The 20830-nt window shown below is 39.0% G+C and overlaps 1 protein-coding gene across 2 annotated transcripts in view; it reads right to left on the bottom strand.

Annotated features, from left to right (window-relative positions):
• Nucleotides 1–20830, bottom strand: part of LOC124286983 (autism susceptibility gene 2 protein homolog) — a 249675-nt gene that overhangs the window by 119906 nt on the left and 108939 nt on the right. For both annotated transcript variants that reach the window (XM_046723445.1, XM_046723447.1), the window contains exon 2: nt 2035–2151. In XM_046723445.1, the coding sequence (XP_046579401.1) occupies nt 2035–2151 (117 nt within the window). The remainder of the gene's footprint in view (nt 1–2034; nt 2152–20830) is intronic.

The raw sequence follows: 20830 nt of genomic DNA, 5'->3' as shown, positions 1-20830 counted from the left end.
ATAAATCAATCTTAACATTCAGATATTATTTAGTGCAAAGAATATATTCAAGCGCAAAGAATATATTCATCCATTACACGGCCAACAAAGAAAAACAGGAAAAAAATTCTTTCAAACAGCAATTGATGAAATCGGGTAAGGTGATCTCAATTGTGGGGCAAGTCTACAAAAAATTCAAAATGGCCACCAGTTCGCGTCTGGTTATCAGTGGGGAAATCAATATGCAACTGTTGTCTATGAGAAGAGACCCTCTAGGCAGCAAGTGCAGATAATCTGCAATTACAGGCAAATAATGATAGCTCAGACGCAGCAATAAAGATGCTTGAGAACTAAATCTTCCCCCCTAAGCTTCATTAGACAATGAAACATTAAAGCCTTTGCTGCTGGCCTGGTCTGTCTTGTAAATTTGAACTGATCAGAGATTTCGGAGATGGTATTGTCTCAGGCAGACAGACAGCACCATTTCCCTAACTTGTATGTTGAGCTGAATATATTTCTACACATCAATGGGGTTTGCATGAATACTGAATTAACAAAATATTCGCAAACATCAAAAGCCATTGTAATTCTGCCATACGCTTACAAATATGCAGTCTTTTTGTAAACGTTAAAAGGCAATGGTTGGTTGATGTTCCTATAAATATTCTCCTGGCATATCAAAATGTACTCAACTGTGAGTGCACTTAGTGCGTGAGTGAGTGTGAGAGTGAGTGAATGTCCTGAAGCCACCATCAAAATAAAGTGAGCTGTATCACAGCAGTCAGTACAAGTTCAAACCAGAAAAACCAACAGCTGACAAGATGAAAACTTCACAGTTTCCTTGTGTATATTCTGAATATTTACTGAAAACATGCAAATAGGAAATATTTATAAATTTAGTTAAACCAACATCTGAAGGAAGCCTGTTCATTCCTGATCTCTGACAACAAATCAACATGTTCTGAATGATTTTAATAAACTTCCCCCATTGTATTCTTTTACACATCATTTATAACAGTAAATACACTATGTGAACAGCAAGGACAATTTCTGAAGGTAACATCAGATATATACAGTCCTGGGCCTAGATTTTTGAAGCTCTCTTAGCGCTAAGATAGTCGTAAGTGCCATACATTAACATTAACTTACGACTAAGCGCTAAGAGAGCTTCGAAAATCTAGGCCCTGATCTGTTGAGACCTAGGTCAGATTAAGCCCTCAGCACCTGATTGCTTGTCTAAACAAGTCAGTTAATTGGTTCTGGTGGTCGAACTCAGTGACTTGGTTCACTACAAGTCAGTATACCCCAAAGGAATGGGGTGTTCATCATATCAACCACTGGTTTGTCTGTCCATTACATTACAGACTCCATCACACAAGCTGCCATTGTGTAACTGGAATATAACTGCATGTAAAACCTCAAGGATATATCAAAGAAAACTGAATATGAGAGAATAGTTTAACTGCCTTGTAACAGTTACCCAGTTATATCATGGAGAATAACCTCAGTGCAGGAGGAAAGCCTCAAGCGATGCGGGTCTTGAACGTTTATCACTTTGGTGAAAAACACGACCACAGGTATGGTGCTGAGAAACCGAGAAACATAATGGGTGTCAACCGGGATTCAAACCCACAACTGAGTTTTTTTCTGCTGAAATGTTAACTGCAATGACTCGGACAACTGGGCCACATAATTGAACATGAGATAACTCTGCACATCTCCAAAACAATCATGAATGCCATAATAGTTGAAATTGGTGTTTTAAAACTAAACTAAATAACAGAAACCGGATTCAAACCCATTTTTCTGCTGAAAAGCTAAATGTGGTGATGCAGACAACTGGGCCACCATGTCCCACAACTAAAAATGTGATAATTCTTAAAAACAATCACGAATGCCAGAACAATTGAAATTGGTGGGTTTGGGTTTTTAAAAATAAATTTAACAGAAAAACTATTGCACTGCAATGTTATGTATTTACTTCAATTTCCTTTTCTCTCAATGTTCATGACGATTACAGAAGATGAGCAGAATTCTGAAGAAAATCAATCTTACCTTTTTCTGGTACTTCTTTTTAATCGGCTTTTGTTTCTCCTTTGGTGGAGATGGCGGTCTAGAATTGGGCTTCTCCGGTTTAGGCTGGCGAATCCCATTTGTGTTTTTGTAAGACTCCTGAAAGATGAACAATGCAAAATAACATAAGCATATCCAGTTCTCCATAACAATACAAATACCATCATAAGAAATTATTTTATCATATTTCTTAAGAATTTTTAATATCATCCACAATTACACTAAAATGTCTGTAATGATCCTTTTCAACTTTTGAAACCAATCCCTTCAAAATGTCACCGAGTGACTTCTTTCGAGTAATGATCAAGAATATGATAATATAATAGATCCCATCTATGAATATATTAACCTATATTAACCTATGGCTAACCATCTCATCAATCACCAGAACACATCATACAACATTACACAGCGTTGTCACAGTAACTTGTCGACAAAGCTCTGTAGCTTAGTTGTCAAACACAGCTTAGCTGGCATCAAAGTCAGGCAGAGTTACTTCCCTTGTTCAGTAGCTGAACAGGTGCTTTGCCATGATAAGGATCGAGAGTGGGCTGCAATCAATATCATTTCAGGACACTTATCTTTTAATTAACAAGTTTCCATTTGAAGCGGTATTAGGTCAATACGGGTATGTAGTACATTTTCATACCAATTTATCATGTCAGCGAAAACTGTGAGTATAATCAGGGGAATGTTGAGATTGGGTCATTAATTCTGATTCAAAGAAAATGTTAATCTCCGGTTGAATTTTCAATGTGCTATAAAGCTTACAGATAAGATTTTCTAAATGACCGTGAAAGGTTTATGTTCCAGCGTTCAAATATCTCAAAATTTTCTCGGATTTTATCCCCAAAAAATTGTCAATGCCCTTGTAAGAAAGCTTCCATGTGGAAAATCCTGGCAGTTCCCATCTCTCGTCTATATCCATGTATAATATGGAGAATGAGACAATAGTTTGAGGATACACTCTCTTACGCTAGATTATTGTCTGTCTTACGCTAGATTATACATCAATAACTAGATCTTAAGTCTCCCTCTGAAGGCTCAGACTGCAGCTATCTCTGTTCGTCACATTCTTGGAAATTTAAAGGGGCCCTTTGAAAACCTACAAAACACTTCTAACATACTGCTTAATTCCATGCCATTGACTGCCTCAGTGACATCGTCAGAGACCTCATCAGAGACCTTATCAATGACATCAGCTACAACCATCCATTAACTTTGGATCTGGCAGCACACAGTATCTGCACTGACATAATGTAGAGTGAGTGAGTGAGTGAGTGAGTGAGTGAGTGAGTGAGTGAGTGAGTGAGTGAGTGAGTGAGTGAGTGAGTGAGTGAGTGAGTAAGTGAGAGTATTTATTTTACACTGCAGCAATATTCCAGCAATATCACTGCGGAGGACACCAGAAATGGGCTTCACACATTGAACCCATGTGGGGAATTGAACCCGGGTCTTCGACGTGATGAGCAAACGCTTTAACCACTTGGCTACCCCACTGCCCGTTAATATGTAGATAAAGTATGGACTTCATTCCTATAGTTTCATGTGCATGTTAGTGGTTGTCAGTGCAGATCGATTAATCTAAGCAATATTATACTACCCTGCTTCGTGCTTGAGAACCTTGTGTTACATCCTCCATTGTCCATGACATCGCATATCATTATGCCATCTGAACAATAGGCTGGCTTCACTGAAGTTGACATACATATTTATATTCTTGTATAACTAGTGAGTGATTGAGTTTATTTTTACACTGCTTTAAGCAATATTCCAGCAATATCACAGCAGGGGGAAACCAGAAATGGGCTTCACACATTGTACCCATGTGGGGAATCAAACCCGGGTCTTCACGACATCAAGAATCCTACAACTTATATATTATGTATCTGCATGAATTTCAGAAGTTCAAAGCCAACTGTATCATCAGTATTATCATCATCATCATCATCATCATCATGAGAAGAAGAAGATCATCATTATATCAAAGAAAGTAAAGATAATTCATAATTCCAAGTACATTCTACTACATATCACCCATATTACATTTCACTTGTGAAGATCAAGGTTAGAATTGATCTTCAGCAACCCATGCTTGACGTAAGAGGCGACTAACAGGATCGGGTGGTCAGGCTCGCTGACCTGGTTGATACATGTCATCGGTTCCCAATTACGCAGATCGATGCTCATGCTGTGGATCACTGGATTGTCTGGTCCAGACTTAATTATTTACAGACCACTGCCATAAAGCAGGAACATTGCTGAGTGCGGCGTAAAACTAAACTCACTCACATTTTCAACAAAGCCCCCCCAGGGCATATTTGTTAAGATCAGACACTTTATATTTCTAACACTCAAGCATCAAGGGACATCTGTGTCGGTGTATTGGGTCAATTAGCCATCACTGACACCTGGTGAACTCATCCAATATGCAAGGATTTTCCTTTTATAGAAACTTGGCGTCCAAGAGCTGATTGGCACATACATGAAGCATATCCATGCAAGTTCTGTCCAGACTGCGAAACCATTAAAACATAACACCGTGGCAATGAGGAGGCTGTCCATCCCCAGACTATCACTAGCCAAGTAATCAATGCTATTACTTGGGAGCTGTACTGCTGTACTGTGATCAAAGTGGATGACTCCTGTTTCACTTAATTGCTTCGTAATTTTATCTGTCTTGACCTGAATGATGTCAGTGGGAGACAGCTAGTTTGTACAGTCAGAAGAGGGTCCAACATGTCTTCATAGTCACGTCAGAGCACGTCCATAGAGTTAGAACAGGTCCTCACAGTCAGAATGTCAGAGCACGTCCGTAGAGTTAGAACAGGTCCTCACAGTCAGAATGTCAGAGCACGTTCGTAGAGTTAGAACAGGTCCTCACAGTCAGAATGTCAGAGCACGTCCGTAGAGTTAGAACAGGTCCTCACAGTCAGAATGTCAGAGCACATCCGTAGAGTTAGAACAGATCCTCACAGTCAGAATGTCAGAGCACGCCCAGTTTAGTACAGAACAGTCCTCACAGTAATGTCAGTTAGAGTTAGAACAGGTCCTCACAGTCAGAATGTCAGAGCCTCACAGTCAGAATGTCGTCCGTAGAGTTAGAACAGGTCCTCACAGTCAGAATGTCAGAGCAGGTCCTCACAGTCAGAATGTCAGAGCACGTCCGTAGAGTTAGAACAGGTCCTCACAGTCAGAATGTCAGAGCACGTCCGTAGAGTTAGAACAGGTCCTCACAGTCAGAATGTCAGAGCACGTCCGTAGAGTTAGAACAGGTCCTCACAGTCAGAATGTCAGAGCACGTCCGTAGAGAGTTAGAACAGGTCCTCACAGTCAGAGAACAGGTCCTCAGAGTTAGAACAGGTCCTCACAGTCAGAATGTCAGAGCACGTCCGTAGAGTTAGAACAGGTCCTCACAGTCAGAATGTCAGAGCACGTCTGTAGAGTTAGAACAGGTCCTCACAGTCAGAATGTCAGAGCACGTCCGTAGAGTTAGAACAGGTCCTCACAGTCAGAATGTCAGAGAGTTTCTACAGTCAGAACAAGGCTGCAGTCACAATGTCGGAACAGGTCCCCATAGTCACAATGTCGTAGCGTGAGCGCACATTTGGGATAGATCCTTACAGTCACAATTTTGGAACATTTTATCATGAATGAGTCAGTGAGTTTGGTTTTAAGCTGCTTTTAGCAATATTCCAGCAATATCACAGCGGGGGACACCAGAAATTAGCTTCACACATTGTATCAATGTGGGGAATAGAACCTTGGCCTTCGATGTGACGAGTGAACACTGTAACCCCTGGGCTACACCACCGCCCCTTATCATGAATGGAGAGAGAGTGAGTTTAGTTTTACACCGCCTTTAGCTATATTTCTGCAATATCACGACAGAGACACCAGAAATGGGCTTCACACATTGTAGCCATGTGGGGAATCGAACCAGGTCTTCGGCTTGACGAGCAAATGCTTTAACCACTAGGCTACCCCACAGCCCCTTATCATGTGAAGGAATATACACAAAGCAGCTAGTTTCTTGACTGAAGTTAGCCCTCCTGACCGGTCCGCCATCTGATTACATCTTCCCTAATTGTCCAGTCTGCTTTGGCCAACTCTTTCAATCAAATCTTCCTACAAGCATTGATACTGGAGACCTGATTAGCCATGTCTCCCTTTGGAATGTTCATTCAGTGCTACTACACAAAATCTTCAAATGTCAGCAATAACTTAATTATCGTATTTTCATCTCTCTCTTGACCCAAACAACCCGACTTCACATCAATTTATTGTCCCCAAGTATCTACAGACAAGGACAATCATGTTTTATTGTCTTTGCTTGTCTGTCTGAGGTTTTACAAAACACTCTTCAATTTTCAAGCTACATGGAGGCAGCCTGTAAATAATAGCTTGGACCAGAAAATCTGGTGATTGACATAATGAGCATCTTAAAAGTCCATCCAAGATTAAATCTCCACTTTTGACAAGCAGTGGTCAATGAAGACCAATTATGAGTGAGTGAGTTTGGTTTTACGCCGTTTTTAGCGATATTCCAGAAATATCACAGCGGGGCGACACCAGAAATGGGCTTCACACAATGTACCCATGTGGGGAATTGAACCCGGGTTTTCGGTGTGACGAGCAAATGCTATAACCACTAGGCTACCCCACTGCCCCAGACCAATTATGACCCTAATCTATTTGTGGCACTTCTTTCCTTGCTGGAAGTACACCTCCTACCTAGTAAGACTCATGAAGATCCAGGTTAGAACTGATCTTCAGTAACCCACACTTGTAGTAAGAGGCAACTAACGGGATCGGGTGGTCAAACTCGCTGACTTGGTCAACACATGTCATCGTATCCCAATTACGTAGACAGATGCTCATGCTGTTAATCACTTGATGGTCTGGTCCAGACTGGATTATTTACAGACCACCGCCATATAGCTGGAATATTGCTGAGTGTGGCGTAAAATTAAACTCAATCACTCACTCATACCTAGTAGTCCAACAAAACGCTCATACTTCATGAAAATCACATCCATCAATGTATGTACACACCTGGCTTTGACAGCTTGTGAAAAATAAATAAAGTGCTTAATCGCAATGAAAATGAATTAATTTAGTATTGTCCTGTGTATTTGATATAATTCAATATTTCCCCCAATTTTATTCAAAATAATAATTCAGATGAGCCGCCAGAAATCTTATTTGGTAGAGCGCCAAAAGTGCATCTTCATTTCTTTTACTAATATTTATCACTAACATTTGGTCAGAAGGTTGGAGGCAGAAAGAGAAATACATGGATGTCATAGAAGTTTTTCAATTATCTCAAGGATTAATTTTGATCGGTAAGGTAATAAAATTTATATATGATTTATCTGTTTCAGTCAAATAAAAATCCCTCAGATCATTGTTATTTCCACAGCGATCTTCACCATCGAAAAAAATACTGCCATTCTCATTCTTTTGTTGTGAAATAACGATTATTGAAGTCAGTAGAACTATTCCAAGCAAAAACAGACATAAGCCCTAACGAACAATGAAATAAAGTACAAAGCATTCAAGAAAAGACAGCACTGATATTTCAAAAGTAAAAACAGAATACCAACACAAGTGCCTTCTATTACTTCAATCTTTCTTTCCTCAAAGTAATGCCATACCCCCTTATCAAAATCAACAGGATGATATACTCACACAAGATGTGGCATAATGTCAACACAAACCAATTATTAGCTGTTTATCTTTATCTAAGGAAGTGAAACACACACCCTTGCTCATAAATCAATCAATCCGAAAATAAATATTTTCATACCAACGCCTTCTCCAACCTTCTGCATCAAATTTCATAAACATGTATAAACACTTTCCAGCTTCAATTTCACTTTATTCATTGTAAATCATTCTTCAAATGCACTCAAAAATACTTTGGAATAGGAAAAACATTTGGTTGGAACAAAAATATGCCAGAGAAATGGACAGTTAGATCACAAATCATGAAAATCACAAGTTGCATTAGTCAATAGCGCAATTGACAACAGGCAGCACGAAATCAAACCAGTCCCATATGCGTCTTTATTGAAATAGACAACAAATGGGATGAAAAACATATGGTAGGCCTTTCTCTCTGCAATAAACATGATCTCCAAGGAATTCTAAACATCCTTCATCTCAGCCCAAACTTATCAGGAACAGTGCAGAATAGCTTAATGTGCTAAATATTTGGCAGTTTGGAATAAGAAAAAGCTTTTTATGGCCATTTGCATTGTGGTTTAACTCCCTTGGGGCTCAAGTCTTCAACTCTTCAGAAAGAAGGTGAGAAAATCAATCTCGAGTTTCCTTTGGCTTTCTGTTCCCACTTAGAGATGTTGATTGAGAATGTTAGTGTCAACAAATAATTTTAAACGACACTTGAACAAATGCTCAGATACAGGTGAAAGCAGTGAACATTGATCCGACTTTATCCATAAATGAAAAATATTTACATAGCAAGTGCAACCTTATTGATTAGAACGCTGAAAACCATATCTGCCGAGATTAATGTAATAGCATCAGTGTTTATTGTTTTTCTTCTCAATCCAAAAATAATCCATTTACGTTCAATACTTGGATTTCAGTTTTTCCAAGCACAAAAAATACCTTATAACAAAGCAAATGATCAACAGCTGAAAGTTAAGTTAAGCACTTATAAAAATAGGTCTGACTGTATGAGAAATTTACATACAAGAGCAATAATATTGAAAAAATTCTTCAACAAAGGTCAAGTAGTGACAAGAGAAGATTGGAATAATATCAGCCTTAACCAAATCAAAGAGAATATTCAACTCTGATATTTATCATAAAATGAAGACTATGAAAGAGTTAAAGAACCAATGATCTAGGAGTTGCTGTGAGAGACGACAATCTATCTATCAGGAGTGCCAGTAAAGCATTAAATCTCTTCTCTGGTGGTCTGGTATATTTTGACAGAAGAGTACCAAATCTTTCAAACAACACAGTGTCAGTCCCTCAGCTAAAAAAACGGCTACAAATGGACAAAGGGGAGGTAACTCTCATGCCATGTAACTAAAGGAGAAACACATGTGGGCTTGGATTGACATGTGTATTGATTCGTGAACTATTCATAGCATGTTCATTTCATTTACGCTGAAATTGACAGGTATATGAGCTACACAGCTAACAAGCATGTAAACTAACACCCTGTGTTTCAGCAATTAAACATTTTTTGCAATTTCAAAAGTTGAGACAGTAAAACCCAGTGAGATCTTTTTAATCTTCAACAGAAGCAAATGTGAAATAAAGGTAGAATACAAATAATATTTTGAAAGACAAAACATTCATTAACCTTTATGTTATTTCTATAAACAATAACGATACTTATATCATGAAAATATTATTTTCGTAAATGGCATTTACACTGGGATTAACACTGTGACTTGCAAAGAATCTTTAAATAAATTATTCATTACCTCCGCAGTCATCCAAAATTGCAAATAACAGATTTTCCTTCTTACTCAAAACAATACATCCAATCCACTCAAATATATTTAAAAAATGTCTCAACAAAAATCTACTCCATTTATGGCTGATGTTACAATCTGATCACCAGCACGAAGCCTTGAAGGTTGAATATTCTTGACTTATGGTGACAGCAGGCATCAAACAGTGTTTTAATTTCTCATCTCTTTCTCCCTGTCAGTCAAGATATCACTCAAAAAGACCTTAAAGTGAGCTTCTTTTCCCTGCTAGACTTCCCAGCCTTACAGACTGGACTTTTCTGATTATTAGGCAAGATGTGATGTTGCCATGGAAACCAAAACAAAGCCAGGAAGAGGCTGCTCAAGGATCAATATGTCCCCGGGAGGTGTTTGAACGAAGATCTTGGATTTAAGATCGTGGCCTGTTTGTTTTCTACTGATTCATCAGAGGTGACAAAAGGAAATTACAAATAAAATCGTGGCATTACCACACATAATTTACTGACATTTTGGCAGGAAAATTAATGAAGTCAAATTGACAAATTCTTATGAATTAAACATTTGCAGGTGGGCAAAAAATGCCATAGTAAAGGAGACAAATTGACAGGGGATGTATACAAGATGCATTCTACTGATGCATAACACCATCATCTGAAGATGATTTTTCAAATATTAACATTTCTATACCACTGAATGGCATTAGATTCCACAAACAATCGCAATGACATAAATTTTCAGACATCACTGTCGAAAGTTTATTGACACAGACCAGTTAATATTTGTTAAACAGGTGCTTTGAGGCATTTGACCGAGGCTCAATGCACAGATCAAAACTAACCAGGGCGATTATTTACTGCAAGTCCAGCATTTGCATAAAATGAAAATGTTATGGCATGGCATGGCATTCAACTTTACAGTGTGATAACATGTCAGGCTGACCTTGCTAACATGCAAATTTTCAAGGTTGTAATAGTGTCATTGAGTTATCCGCCCTTACATAAATGTCACAGGAAGCCACGGTTATTACTACAGATTAAACCTCGGTAATAAATATCTTCTGCTAACCACTTATAAAAATTATTATCAGATAACAGTGTGCACCCAAAAGAGCCACTAAAGTAAATAGAATTCAAGTTTGTGGTCATAAGCAGCTAAATTTGATATGAAAACATTGATTGCATTGAGCAACAACATATTTCACAACATTAAGAAATGACTTCTGGAAAATTCAATACAGTTTTTATCAAAGGATCTAACAATATATAAAACGGACTTGTTGACAGGATAATCTATTGGTAATGTGACAATGATTAATGACAGTGATGCAATAGAAATAGACAGCATTGTCAGTCGACCTTTTACAGAGGCTTCAGCTCCAGATAGGAAATCATTAAAGTTGTAAAGATGAGTACACTTTGTTTGGATCCCATCTTCTGATTGTAATAGATAAGTCAGTTTGTTGGCACCTTGGAGGTGAGCGGAGAGTGACATTTGGTACATTATCAGGACATAGTACACAAAAAAGGGGATGAATGAGGGTGAGTGAGTGAATATAGTTTTGCGCCTCTTTTAGCAATAATCCAGCAATATCATGGCACGGGACACCAGGAACGGGCTTCACACATTGTACCCAAGTGGGGAATCGAACTCTGGTCTTTGGCGTGACGATCAAACACTTTAACCACTTGGCTATCCCACCGTCCCGGATGAATAAGGGGATTAATAAGGGGCATATCAAGGGGCTTATCAAGGATCTACAGCAAAAACAATACATGAACCTTCAGATCGTTCAGTTTGTCCTTGAAGGTCGATCAAATACTGATGCACTGTTTACTGTCCATGGCCTGAATTCAATACATTGTTGATCAGCTGTTCGACAAAAACAGTAATTGTGGCAAATTTTGACCTAAACCTACTGTCAGCAGGTCCTGACATGGCAAAAGGAGGTAACTCCACACAGATAGGCCAAGTAACCTTGAATATCGAACTGTATGCTTCCCCTCACTGCACAGTTCTTCCAATAATGTGAAAAAGCAACACAAACAATCAATAATTAATTTCAATCTCTACAAATTACTCCTTTTTATCAACTTGTATTACCCTAACATTTTTAAGCATGTGCTGAATCCATTTAATATCCATTATCGTGCCAATAAATCTGTGCTTAATACCATCCCCTAATGCTACTATTACCCTTACAACATTCAACAGGTGTGGCTAAACGCCATGTCCACCCACAGTTATTAATGAGTTTAGTGTTGGCGATAGAAACCTTGATGTGAAATATAGTTCATTTCCAAAATAATGTTTTCAGTAATACTTCAGCAAATAATCATAAACTTGGTGTATTTTGCCCATTTTTCAGACACCCCTGAATTCTTATGGCTGCTAAAACAGCACCTGGATGTTTAAGAGGGGAATGAATACACAGGGTAGAACAAGCTTGTTTGTTTGTGCATGTGTTTGTTTGTTAAAGTCAAACTCCGCTGTAAAATGGCAGCCTGTAAATAATCAAGTCTAGACAACCAAGTGACCATCATCCTCGTCGCCATCAACACGAGTTTAGATATCCCTATACGTTGAATGAGTATGGTTTAAGCTGCTTTTAGCAATATTCATACATTATTACGTCAGGTGTCACCAGAAATTGGCTTCACACAGTGTACCCATGTGGGGAATCAAACCTGGGTCTTTAGCATGAAGAGTGGACGCTTCAACCACTTGGCTAAACAACAACAGTTCCACCTACCCACCCCAGTTACCCTCAAGATGGACCGTCCCCACATGGGTACAATGTGTGATGCCCATTTCTGGTGTCCCCTGCTGTGATGTTGCTGGAATATTGCTAAAATAAGCATAAAACCAAACTCAGTCAGTCAGTCAAGATGGACCAAGTCATCATGGAGTAATATTTATACAAAAATTCATCATTAATCATTACCACAAGAGACATATTAGGATTCGGATATTAGGCCTGCTGTGGTCATAATTATCAATTTTTCTCGATATAACACTTTTATTGCACAAACATTCCATGCTGTAAATTTTTACTGGTTGACAGAACCTTCAGCTTTACTGATTGTTTCCCTTGACAGGAGATGAGTTTGATTGACAGGTGAGGTGTAGAGGGCAACATGTGACCTGCCTCACGCCCCCACACTGGGGCCAGGGGGGCTAGCCAAGTCAGTGAGGACAGGAACCAGCTGGTATATGGAGCAGATTTATCACACTGAAGACACCGAGGCTAAGGTCAAAGTCGGAGGTAGTAGTACAATGATAGAACATGGACATGTACAGGCAGGTTCTGTTTGTAATGGGGCTTCTTTTGTTTCACAATTACTTCGTGGTTTATTTCTTCGTCTTTTATGGTTTGTGGAAAATTGTGATCAGCAATATTTTTGGAAAGTTGATGAAGAGATCTGTAGAAGACCTAGAAGGATCAGTATTGCAATTACAGGGACTGCCACACAGACATTTCCACAGACAAGTCGTCAGAGGGGTCCTGAGTGAGTGAGTGAGTGAGTGAGTGAGTGAGTGAGTGAGTGAGTGAGTGAGTGAGTGAGTGAGTGAGTGAGTGAGTGAGTGAGTGAGTGAGTGAGTGAGTGAGTGAGTGAGTGAGTGAGTGAGTGAGTGAGTGAGTGAGTGAGTGCAATATTTCTGCTCTGGGACCAGCCAACGAGAGGGAGAGAGAAAGAGAGATAGAGATATCTCTGTGTGAGAGTGAGTTAGAGATCTGTGTGTATGTGTGAGTGTAAGTGAGAAAGAGAGATCTGTGTGTGAGAGAGTGTGTGAGTGAGAGAGATCTATGTGTGTATGTGTGTGTGTGAGAGAGAGAGAGAGAGAGGGGGGTGGTCTTCAAATTGTCGCCGGCCAACAAATGAGCAAAGGAGGGAGGGAGGGAGGGAGACAGAGAAAGAGAGAAATATTCCTGCTCTGCCAACCTAGTGACTGATATGGAGAACAACACATCACCAAGCCAAACCACCAAAACCGCAGCATAAATTGTTGGGGATCGATTCTAACCCGTACCGGAGCCTCCACATCCTCGAAACACAGGACGACACGACCGCTGACTGACAATCATGCACAACATCCACACACACAAAGCAGATCAGGAGACAGCCAGACTTTATAACCTACTGCATTCCTGATTATGTTCCAAACATCGGTCTCCCATTATTGCTACATATACACCGATTCCACACATGAATAATTCACCACACTCCTACTGTATTCCAGTTCAGTCCCACAGCCTTCCTCTTGCATATAACCCTGTGTTGAGAACAGCATAATCCTTCCTAATGATTTTATACAACAGTAGCTGAGAGCATACATTTCAAGTCTATTTCAATTTACGTGAAATAAACAATTCCCTTGCTGTGTCTTTTTTATTATCTCTGCCCCAGCTAGCAATTAGGCTCGGATGGTAAAAGGAACTGGCAGCTTGTCTTCTCTAATATAAAGCACACAGTTTAAAAACATTCTCCAGAGTTGTCATACCTTGTTAGGGTGACAATGTGCTAGGCTTGGAAATAGAAAAAGTCTTATGTGTTAAAGTTACATGAAACATTTATGCGGCAAAAACACCATGCTGGCAGAGACATCCAAATTGCTTTGTTGATAATTAATTTAACGCATCAGAATTCAACATTAAACTTGATACTTTTTTGACATTTCAAGCAAATGTCTAAATCATTTAAACATTCCCCTCTATTTGATGAACCAGGCAGACTTAAATATTCATTTCAAGAGCATATAGCATGAGATTTTTAACATTTCTGTGAGAGAATAGCATTGGGTTTTTTTGTTGATGACTGTGTGAATGAGTAAAAAAATGTGTTTTGTTTTCGTCATCCTTATGACAAGAATCATCATCTTCACTTCCAACAAAATCAGCATCCCATAATAATCCCATAACAGTTCTTGTCACTGCTGAAACTTCTATAATTATCACAGTCACCCTAACCAGTTATCTTCATCGAAACTGTTATCAGCACTACCAATACAGCCATCATCATCATCATCATCATCATCATCATCATCATCAATTCCAGGCCAACTCCAATGGTATAGAGCTGGGTGTATTGTATCAACTATGGAATACAACTGTATATACAACAGTACAATTCCTGGCCAACTCCAGTTGTATAGAGCTGGGTGTATTTTATCAACTATGGAATACAACTGAATATACAACAGTACAATTCCTGGCCAACTCCAGTTGTATAGAGCTGGGTGTATTTTATCAACTATGGAATACAACTGAATATACAACAGTACAATTCCAGGCCAACTCCAGTTGTATAGAGCTGGGTGTATTGTATCAACTATGGAATACAACTGAATATACAACAGTACAATTCCTGGCCAACTCCAGTGGTATAGAGCTTGGTGTATGTATAAACTACTAAATGCAACTGAAAATACAACAGTACAATTCCAGGCCAACTCCAATGGTATTGAGCTGGGTGTATTGTATAAACTATGGAATACAACTGAAAATACAACAGTACAATTCCAGGCCAACTCCAATGGTATTGAGCTGGGTGTATTGTATAAACTATGGAATACAACTGAAAATACAACAGTACAATTCCAGGCCAACTCCAGTGGTATTGAGCTTGGTGTATTGTATAAACTACGGAATACAACTGAAAATACAACAGTACAATTCCAGGCCAACTCCAGTGGTATTGAGCTGGGTGTATTGTATAAACTACTAAATGCAACTGAAAATACAACAGTACAATTCCAGGCCAGCTCAAAAGGTATAGAGCTGGGTGTATTGTATAAACTATGGAATACAACTGTACAATTCCAGGCCAACTCCAGTGGTATTGAGCTTGGTGTATTGTATAAACTATGGAATACAACTGAAAATACAACAGTACAATTCCAGGCCAACTCCAATGGTATTGAGCTGGGTGTATTGTATAAACTATGGAATACAACTGAAAATACAACAGTACAATTCCAGGCCAACTCCAGTGGTATTGAGCTGGGTGTATTGTATAAACTACTAAATGCAACTGAAAATACAACAGTACAATTCCAGGCCAACTCCAGTGGTATTGAGCTGGGTGTATTGTATAAACTATGGAATACAACTGAAAATACAACAGTACAATTCCAGGCCAACTCCAGTGGTATTGAGCTTGGTGTATTGTATAAACTATGGCATACAACTGAAAATACAACAGTACAATTCCAGGCCAACTCCAGTGGTATTGAGCTTGGTGTATTGTATAAACTACGGAATACAACTGAAAATACAACAGTACAATTCCAGGCCAACTCCAGTGGTATTGAGCTGGGTGTATTGTATAAACTACGACATACAACTGAAAATACAACAGTACAATTCCAGGCCAACTCCAGTGGTATTGAGCTTGGTGTATTGTATAAACTACTAATACAACTGAAAATACAACAGTACAATTCCAGGCCAACTCCAGTGGTATTGAGCTTGGTGTATTGTATAAACTACTGCAATACAACTGAAAATACAACAGTACAATTCCTGGCCAACTCCAGTGGTATTGAGCTTGGTGTATTGTATAAACTACGGCATACAACTGAAAATACAACAGTACAATTCCAGGCCAACTCCAGTGGTATTGAGCTGGGTGTATTGTATAAACTACTAAATGCAACTGAAAATACAACAGTACAATTCCAGGCCAACTCCAAAGGTATTGAGCTGGGTGTATTGTATAAACTATGGAATACAACTGAAAATACAACAGTACAATTCCAGGCCAACTCCAGTGGTATTGAGCTTGGTGTATTGTATAAACTATGGAATACAACTGAAAATACAACAGTACAATTCCAGGCCAACTCCAGTGATATTGAGCTGGGTGTATTGTATAAACTATGGAATACAACTGAAAATACAACAGTACAATTCCAGGCCAACTCCAGTGGTATTGAGCTTGGTGTATTGTATAAACTACGGCATACAACTGAAAATACAACAGTACAATTCCAGGCCAACTCCAGTGGTATTGAGCTTGGTGTATTGTATAAACTATGGAATACAACTGAAAATACAACAGTACAATTCCAGGCCAACTTCAGTGATATTGAGCTTGGTGCCGTGACTGATGAGAAGACTTAGACACTACACCAGAAACAGAAGAAGTTAGCTGCACAAAATGGGGCGATGGCATGTCAAAATGAAATGAATGTTGTCAGGTTGCAAAATCTCTCTTGTACTTTGCATGGCATGCAATCCTTAGATTAACAGAAGAGGCAAAAACTCCAGGTTGTAATGGAGTGGTAATGTTTTGACAACAAAACATCCACACATGAATTTTAAACTGATTCTTGAACTCCACCTAAACTACACATTCATTCACAGCTTCAACAAAACATGCTATTGAAATATTCACACATACAAACTTTATTTTTTAAAAACAACTGTATTCATTAAATCGAGCCAAATTTACGAAATATTCCACATATCTACACTTGATTTTCATGTATATATCATTCTCTGAAATGATTTCATGGAGAAAAAAACCCAACATAACCAGATATCTTAAAAGCAATTATTCAGATCTCAATTCAAACGATAACTAAAAAAATAATCAAGAATGAAATTGGGGATCAAAATTTACAGCTCCTGCTAAATAGTATTTCTTGCCACATGAAATATAAAATATTGCTGTCAATGCTCCGATAGGCTTACCTAAAATTACTATCGATTCAATGTTGTCATTGCCACAACACACTCCGATTTCCTGAATAAAGCCTCATGAATATTCATGAAGCATATTCAGTTTGATCAATAATGCTGAAATAAACAGCATACCATATCACTCCATCAATTCCTTAGAAATAGATAGCTAGGAAAATAAATATCCACGTAATAGCAATGATAAACAAAAAGCATGCCGATGATGAAAGTTCTGTCAAGTGTAAATACAATCACTGACATGCATGGATCAATATTAAACACAAACGGACAACAAGGTATGTATGAGAATAAACCCGACAGTCAAGGAGGTTTGTATTCTCCTTGTTAAAGAAATATACATCCAGGTAATGAACGACCTAGTAAAAAGCTATTGACTAGTTTCCGAATCACTTGAACCTATTTCAGCAAACACTGCACATCCCATTGCCAAGACTAATACACTGACTTAATACAGAAAAGAAAAATAAACAATCCCAACAGCGATAAAAACACCAGAAAAGCAAACACGTGTTGACAGTTAGCTTTGCAGTATAGTAACAAATCCGCCTCATACAAAATCTCGATCACTTGTGCAATCTCTTTCTTGCCAAACATCCTCATCAAATGGGAGCAGAGTCGCCAATATACAGCCTGTCTCGCTTTGCTTATATGTAAACACTGAACATTCCACCCACAGCCAAAAACCTGCCTTTATATTCGCCCACAGCTCTTTAAACACATCACAAGACATATGTTGATTACACACTAGTAAGGGCACAATTATGACTTGTGGTACAACCCAATTGTCAGCGGGCTCGAAGCCCCAGCATTGTGATGAGGCGAGCGAGCGAGCTACGCTCAAGCCGTGTCTCACCCAAGTTTGTCTTAAAGGGCCAGCCGGACGACCAGAGCGGTCATTGTATCTCTCTCTGTTTGGAGTGTCACCAAGCAGGGATTTGCTCCCTGATGCCATAAATAAGACAGATGACTTTTATAGGAGCTTCTTGATATAGTGTTTGGCTGTCTGTTCTGAGAAAGTGCACTATCTGTTTCAATAAATCTTTTTTTCCTCTACTGCAGATTTCTGCTACTGATGGTACCTATAACTATCTCACAGGGAAACAGCTAGCTTGTTGGTCACATGTTAATTCATTAAATTCAATATTTAAATTATACACTTTAACTTGGAAGACAGATATAAGCTAAAAATCGTTTCAAACTATCGAACTTACTAATGAACCTGTTCAACTTGAACCGATGATTTGACATGTCAACAACTTGCAATGACTGTAACTGAATCTAATTCCTGAAAAGACTACAAGGTAAACCATTATCTCCCAAGTAAACCTTTATAGAGCTTGATAGCGTCTTTATCTTCATGTTACTGAATCCATAATGTGGTTACCATAATGTCAAGCACTGAATTAATTTGCTTATCACAGTCAGGAATACACATGAAGCAGACACTTGCCTACTTAGAAACCATCGCTTTCACAACTCATGTAGTTCTACACATTAAATATCAATGACTATACCACTGCTCTTCCGCCATAACCATCACAACTGCTATCTGTCAACAAGTAAAGGCTGAGTGAGTGAGTGAGTGAGTGAGTGAGTGAGTGAGTGAGTGAGTTTTACAACTCTGATGAAACCCACAAACACAGGTAAATAAAGAAGCATTATGCAGGGAATTTGGATTGGAACTCACAGTAAAAGGGTGAGTGAGTGAGTGAGTCTAGTTTTATGCCGCTTTAAGCAATATTCCAGCAGTATCACGGCGGGGGACACCACAAATGGGCTTCACACACACTGAACATTGTACCCAAGTAGGGAATCGAACCCGGGTCTTCCGCGTGACGAGCAAACGCTTTAACCACTAGACTACCCTACCGCACCACTGTCAAGGATAAGTTATGTATGGTATATGCCATTTTGATTCCACTGTTAAATTTCAGGAAACAAAACTGTTTTTTAAAGCATTATAAAAATGATGGATTCATGGGAATGTAAATGTACAGCTAGTATGTATTCTAAAGGCTGTATTAAAACATTTTCATCCAGTGTGTAAAAACAATAAACATAAGCAAGTTGTTTAACCATGCTGAAATCCAAGCCACATTAGGTCATGATAGCCGAGCTTACATACTTGACGAAGTCAAAAGTTAAAAACTTGCTCCCACAGAAAAAGGAGCAAGTTCCTTGTCACATGAACTTTTGTGATAAATTTTTCTCAACATTGAACTTAGACCTTTCAAGTGAGCCAAAATGGAACTCTATAATTCATCCTCCCTTGATAAAATTTCTTTCACCTTGTGAGGTGAGGTGAAATTGGGTTTAACGTCGTGCTTGAGAATACTTGGCTCATATGACGACGTGCATGCGTGTGTATGTGTATGTGCGGCTGCTTGTACTAGCCCAGACTTAAGCTGGTTTTATAGTGCTAGCCCACTGAGATACCATGCCGCAGTGAAGCATGAATACCCCACTCAGACACATTATACTGACTCCGACCCGACCAATCTTTGTCGTACCCATTAATGCCGAACGTCAGGCAGGGACCAACAAGTACCATATTTTAACGTCTTTTGGTATGACCCGCGACCTTCCGCTCTCCGGGCGGACGCTCTAACCACTACACCACGGAGGCGGTTCTTTCACCTTGTGAACCACATCTCCATTTGCATCAATGACGAACATAATTATAAAAGATACAGGTTAGAACTGATCATCAGCAACCCATGCTTATCGTAAGAGGCGACTATCGGGAAATGGGGGTCAGGCTTGCAGACATGGTTGACACATGTCATCGTATCCCAATTGCGTAGATTGATGCTCATGCTGTTGATCACTGGATTGTCTGGTCCAGACTCGATTGTTTACAGACCGCCGCCCATATTGCTGGAATATTGCTGAGGGCGGCATCCACCAAAAGAAACAAAACACAATGACATAGAAAGGGCTTTTATCATTATTGGAGTTCCAATATTCTGTCTGCTTGACGTGGCTACAAACACAAATTAAAAGAAGCCAAATTGAGACAAATGAGGAGGTACAAGTTTACCTGATGCATGACTAAATTTGCTGAGTAAGCAGATCGGACTGACTGACTGAGTATGGTTTTACGCCGCTTTTAGCGATATTCCAGCAACATCACGTCGGGGGACACCAGAAATGGGCTTCACACATTGTACCCATGTGGGGATTCGAACCCGGGTCTTCGGCGTGACGAGCCAACACTTTAACCATTAGGCTACTCCACCGCCCCAAGCAGATCGGATATAAGACCAGTTCTTAATTCACAATGTGACCATATTCATATCTCATATATTACACAAATATAATTATCATTATTAAACATAATAACATCTCAATCTCTATCATCACTATCTATATTCATTGACAAATTACCAAGTGAGTGTATCATGTAACTTCAAGCTTAAGCTCTGAAAAAATGTTTTTGTAATGAATAGATTAAAAGAAATAGTTGGTAATCAATTGAAAATCCAGTTGACAGAACTATAAAAACACTGGTAAGATTTTCATGCATTAACATGTCAATAACAAAAGAATGGTAAGAGATTATCAAGGTGCCATTGAGCTAATTCCCCTCCTGTGTCCAAGAACA

This window comes from Haliotis rubra, unplaced genomic scaffold, assembly GCF_003918875.1.
Source record: "Haliotis rubra isolate DU_JTF1 unplaced genomic scaffold, ASM391887v1 Scf398, whole genome shotgun sequence".
Taxonomy (NCBI): Eukaryota; Metazoa; Mollusca; class Gastropoda; order Lepetellida; family Haliotidae; genus Haliotis; species Haliotis rubra.
The sequence above is the reverse complement of the archived record's forward strand: the minus strand, read 5'-3'. Positions and strand labels throughout refer to the sequence as shown.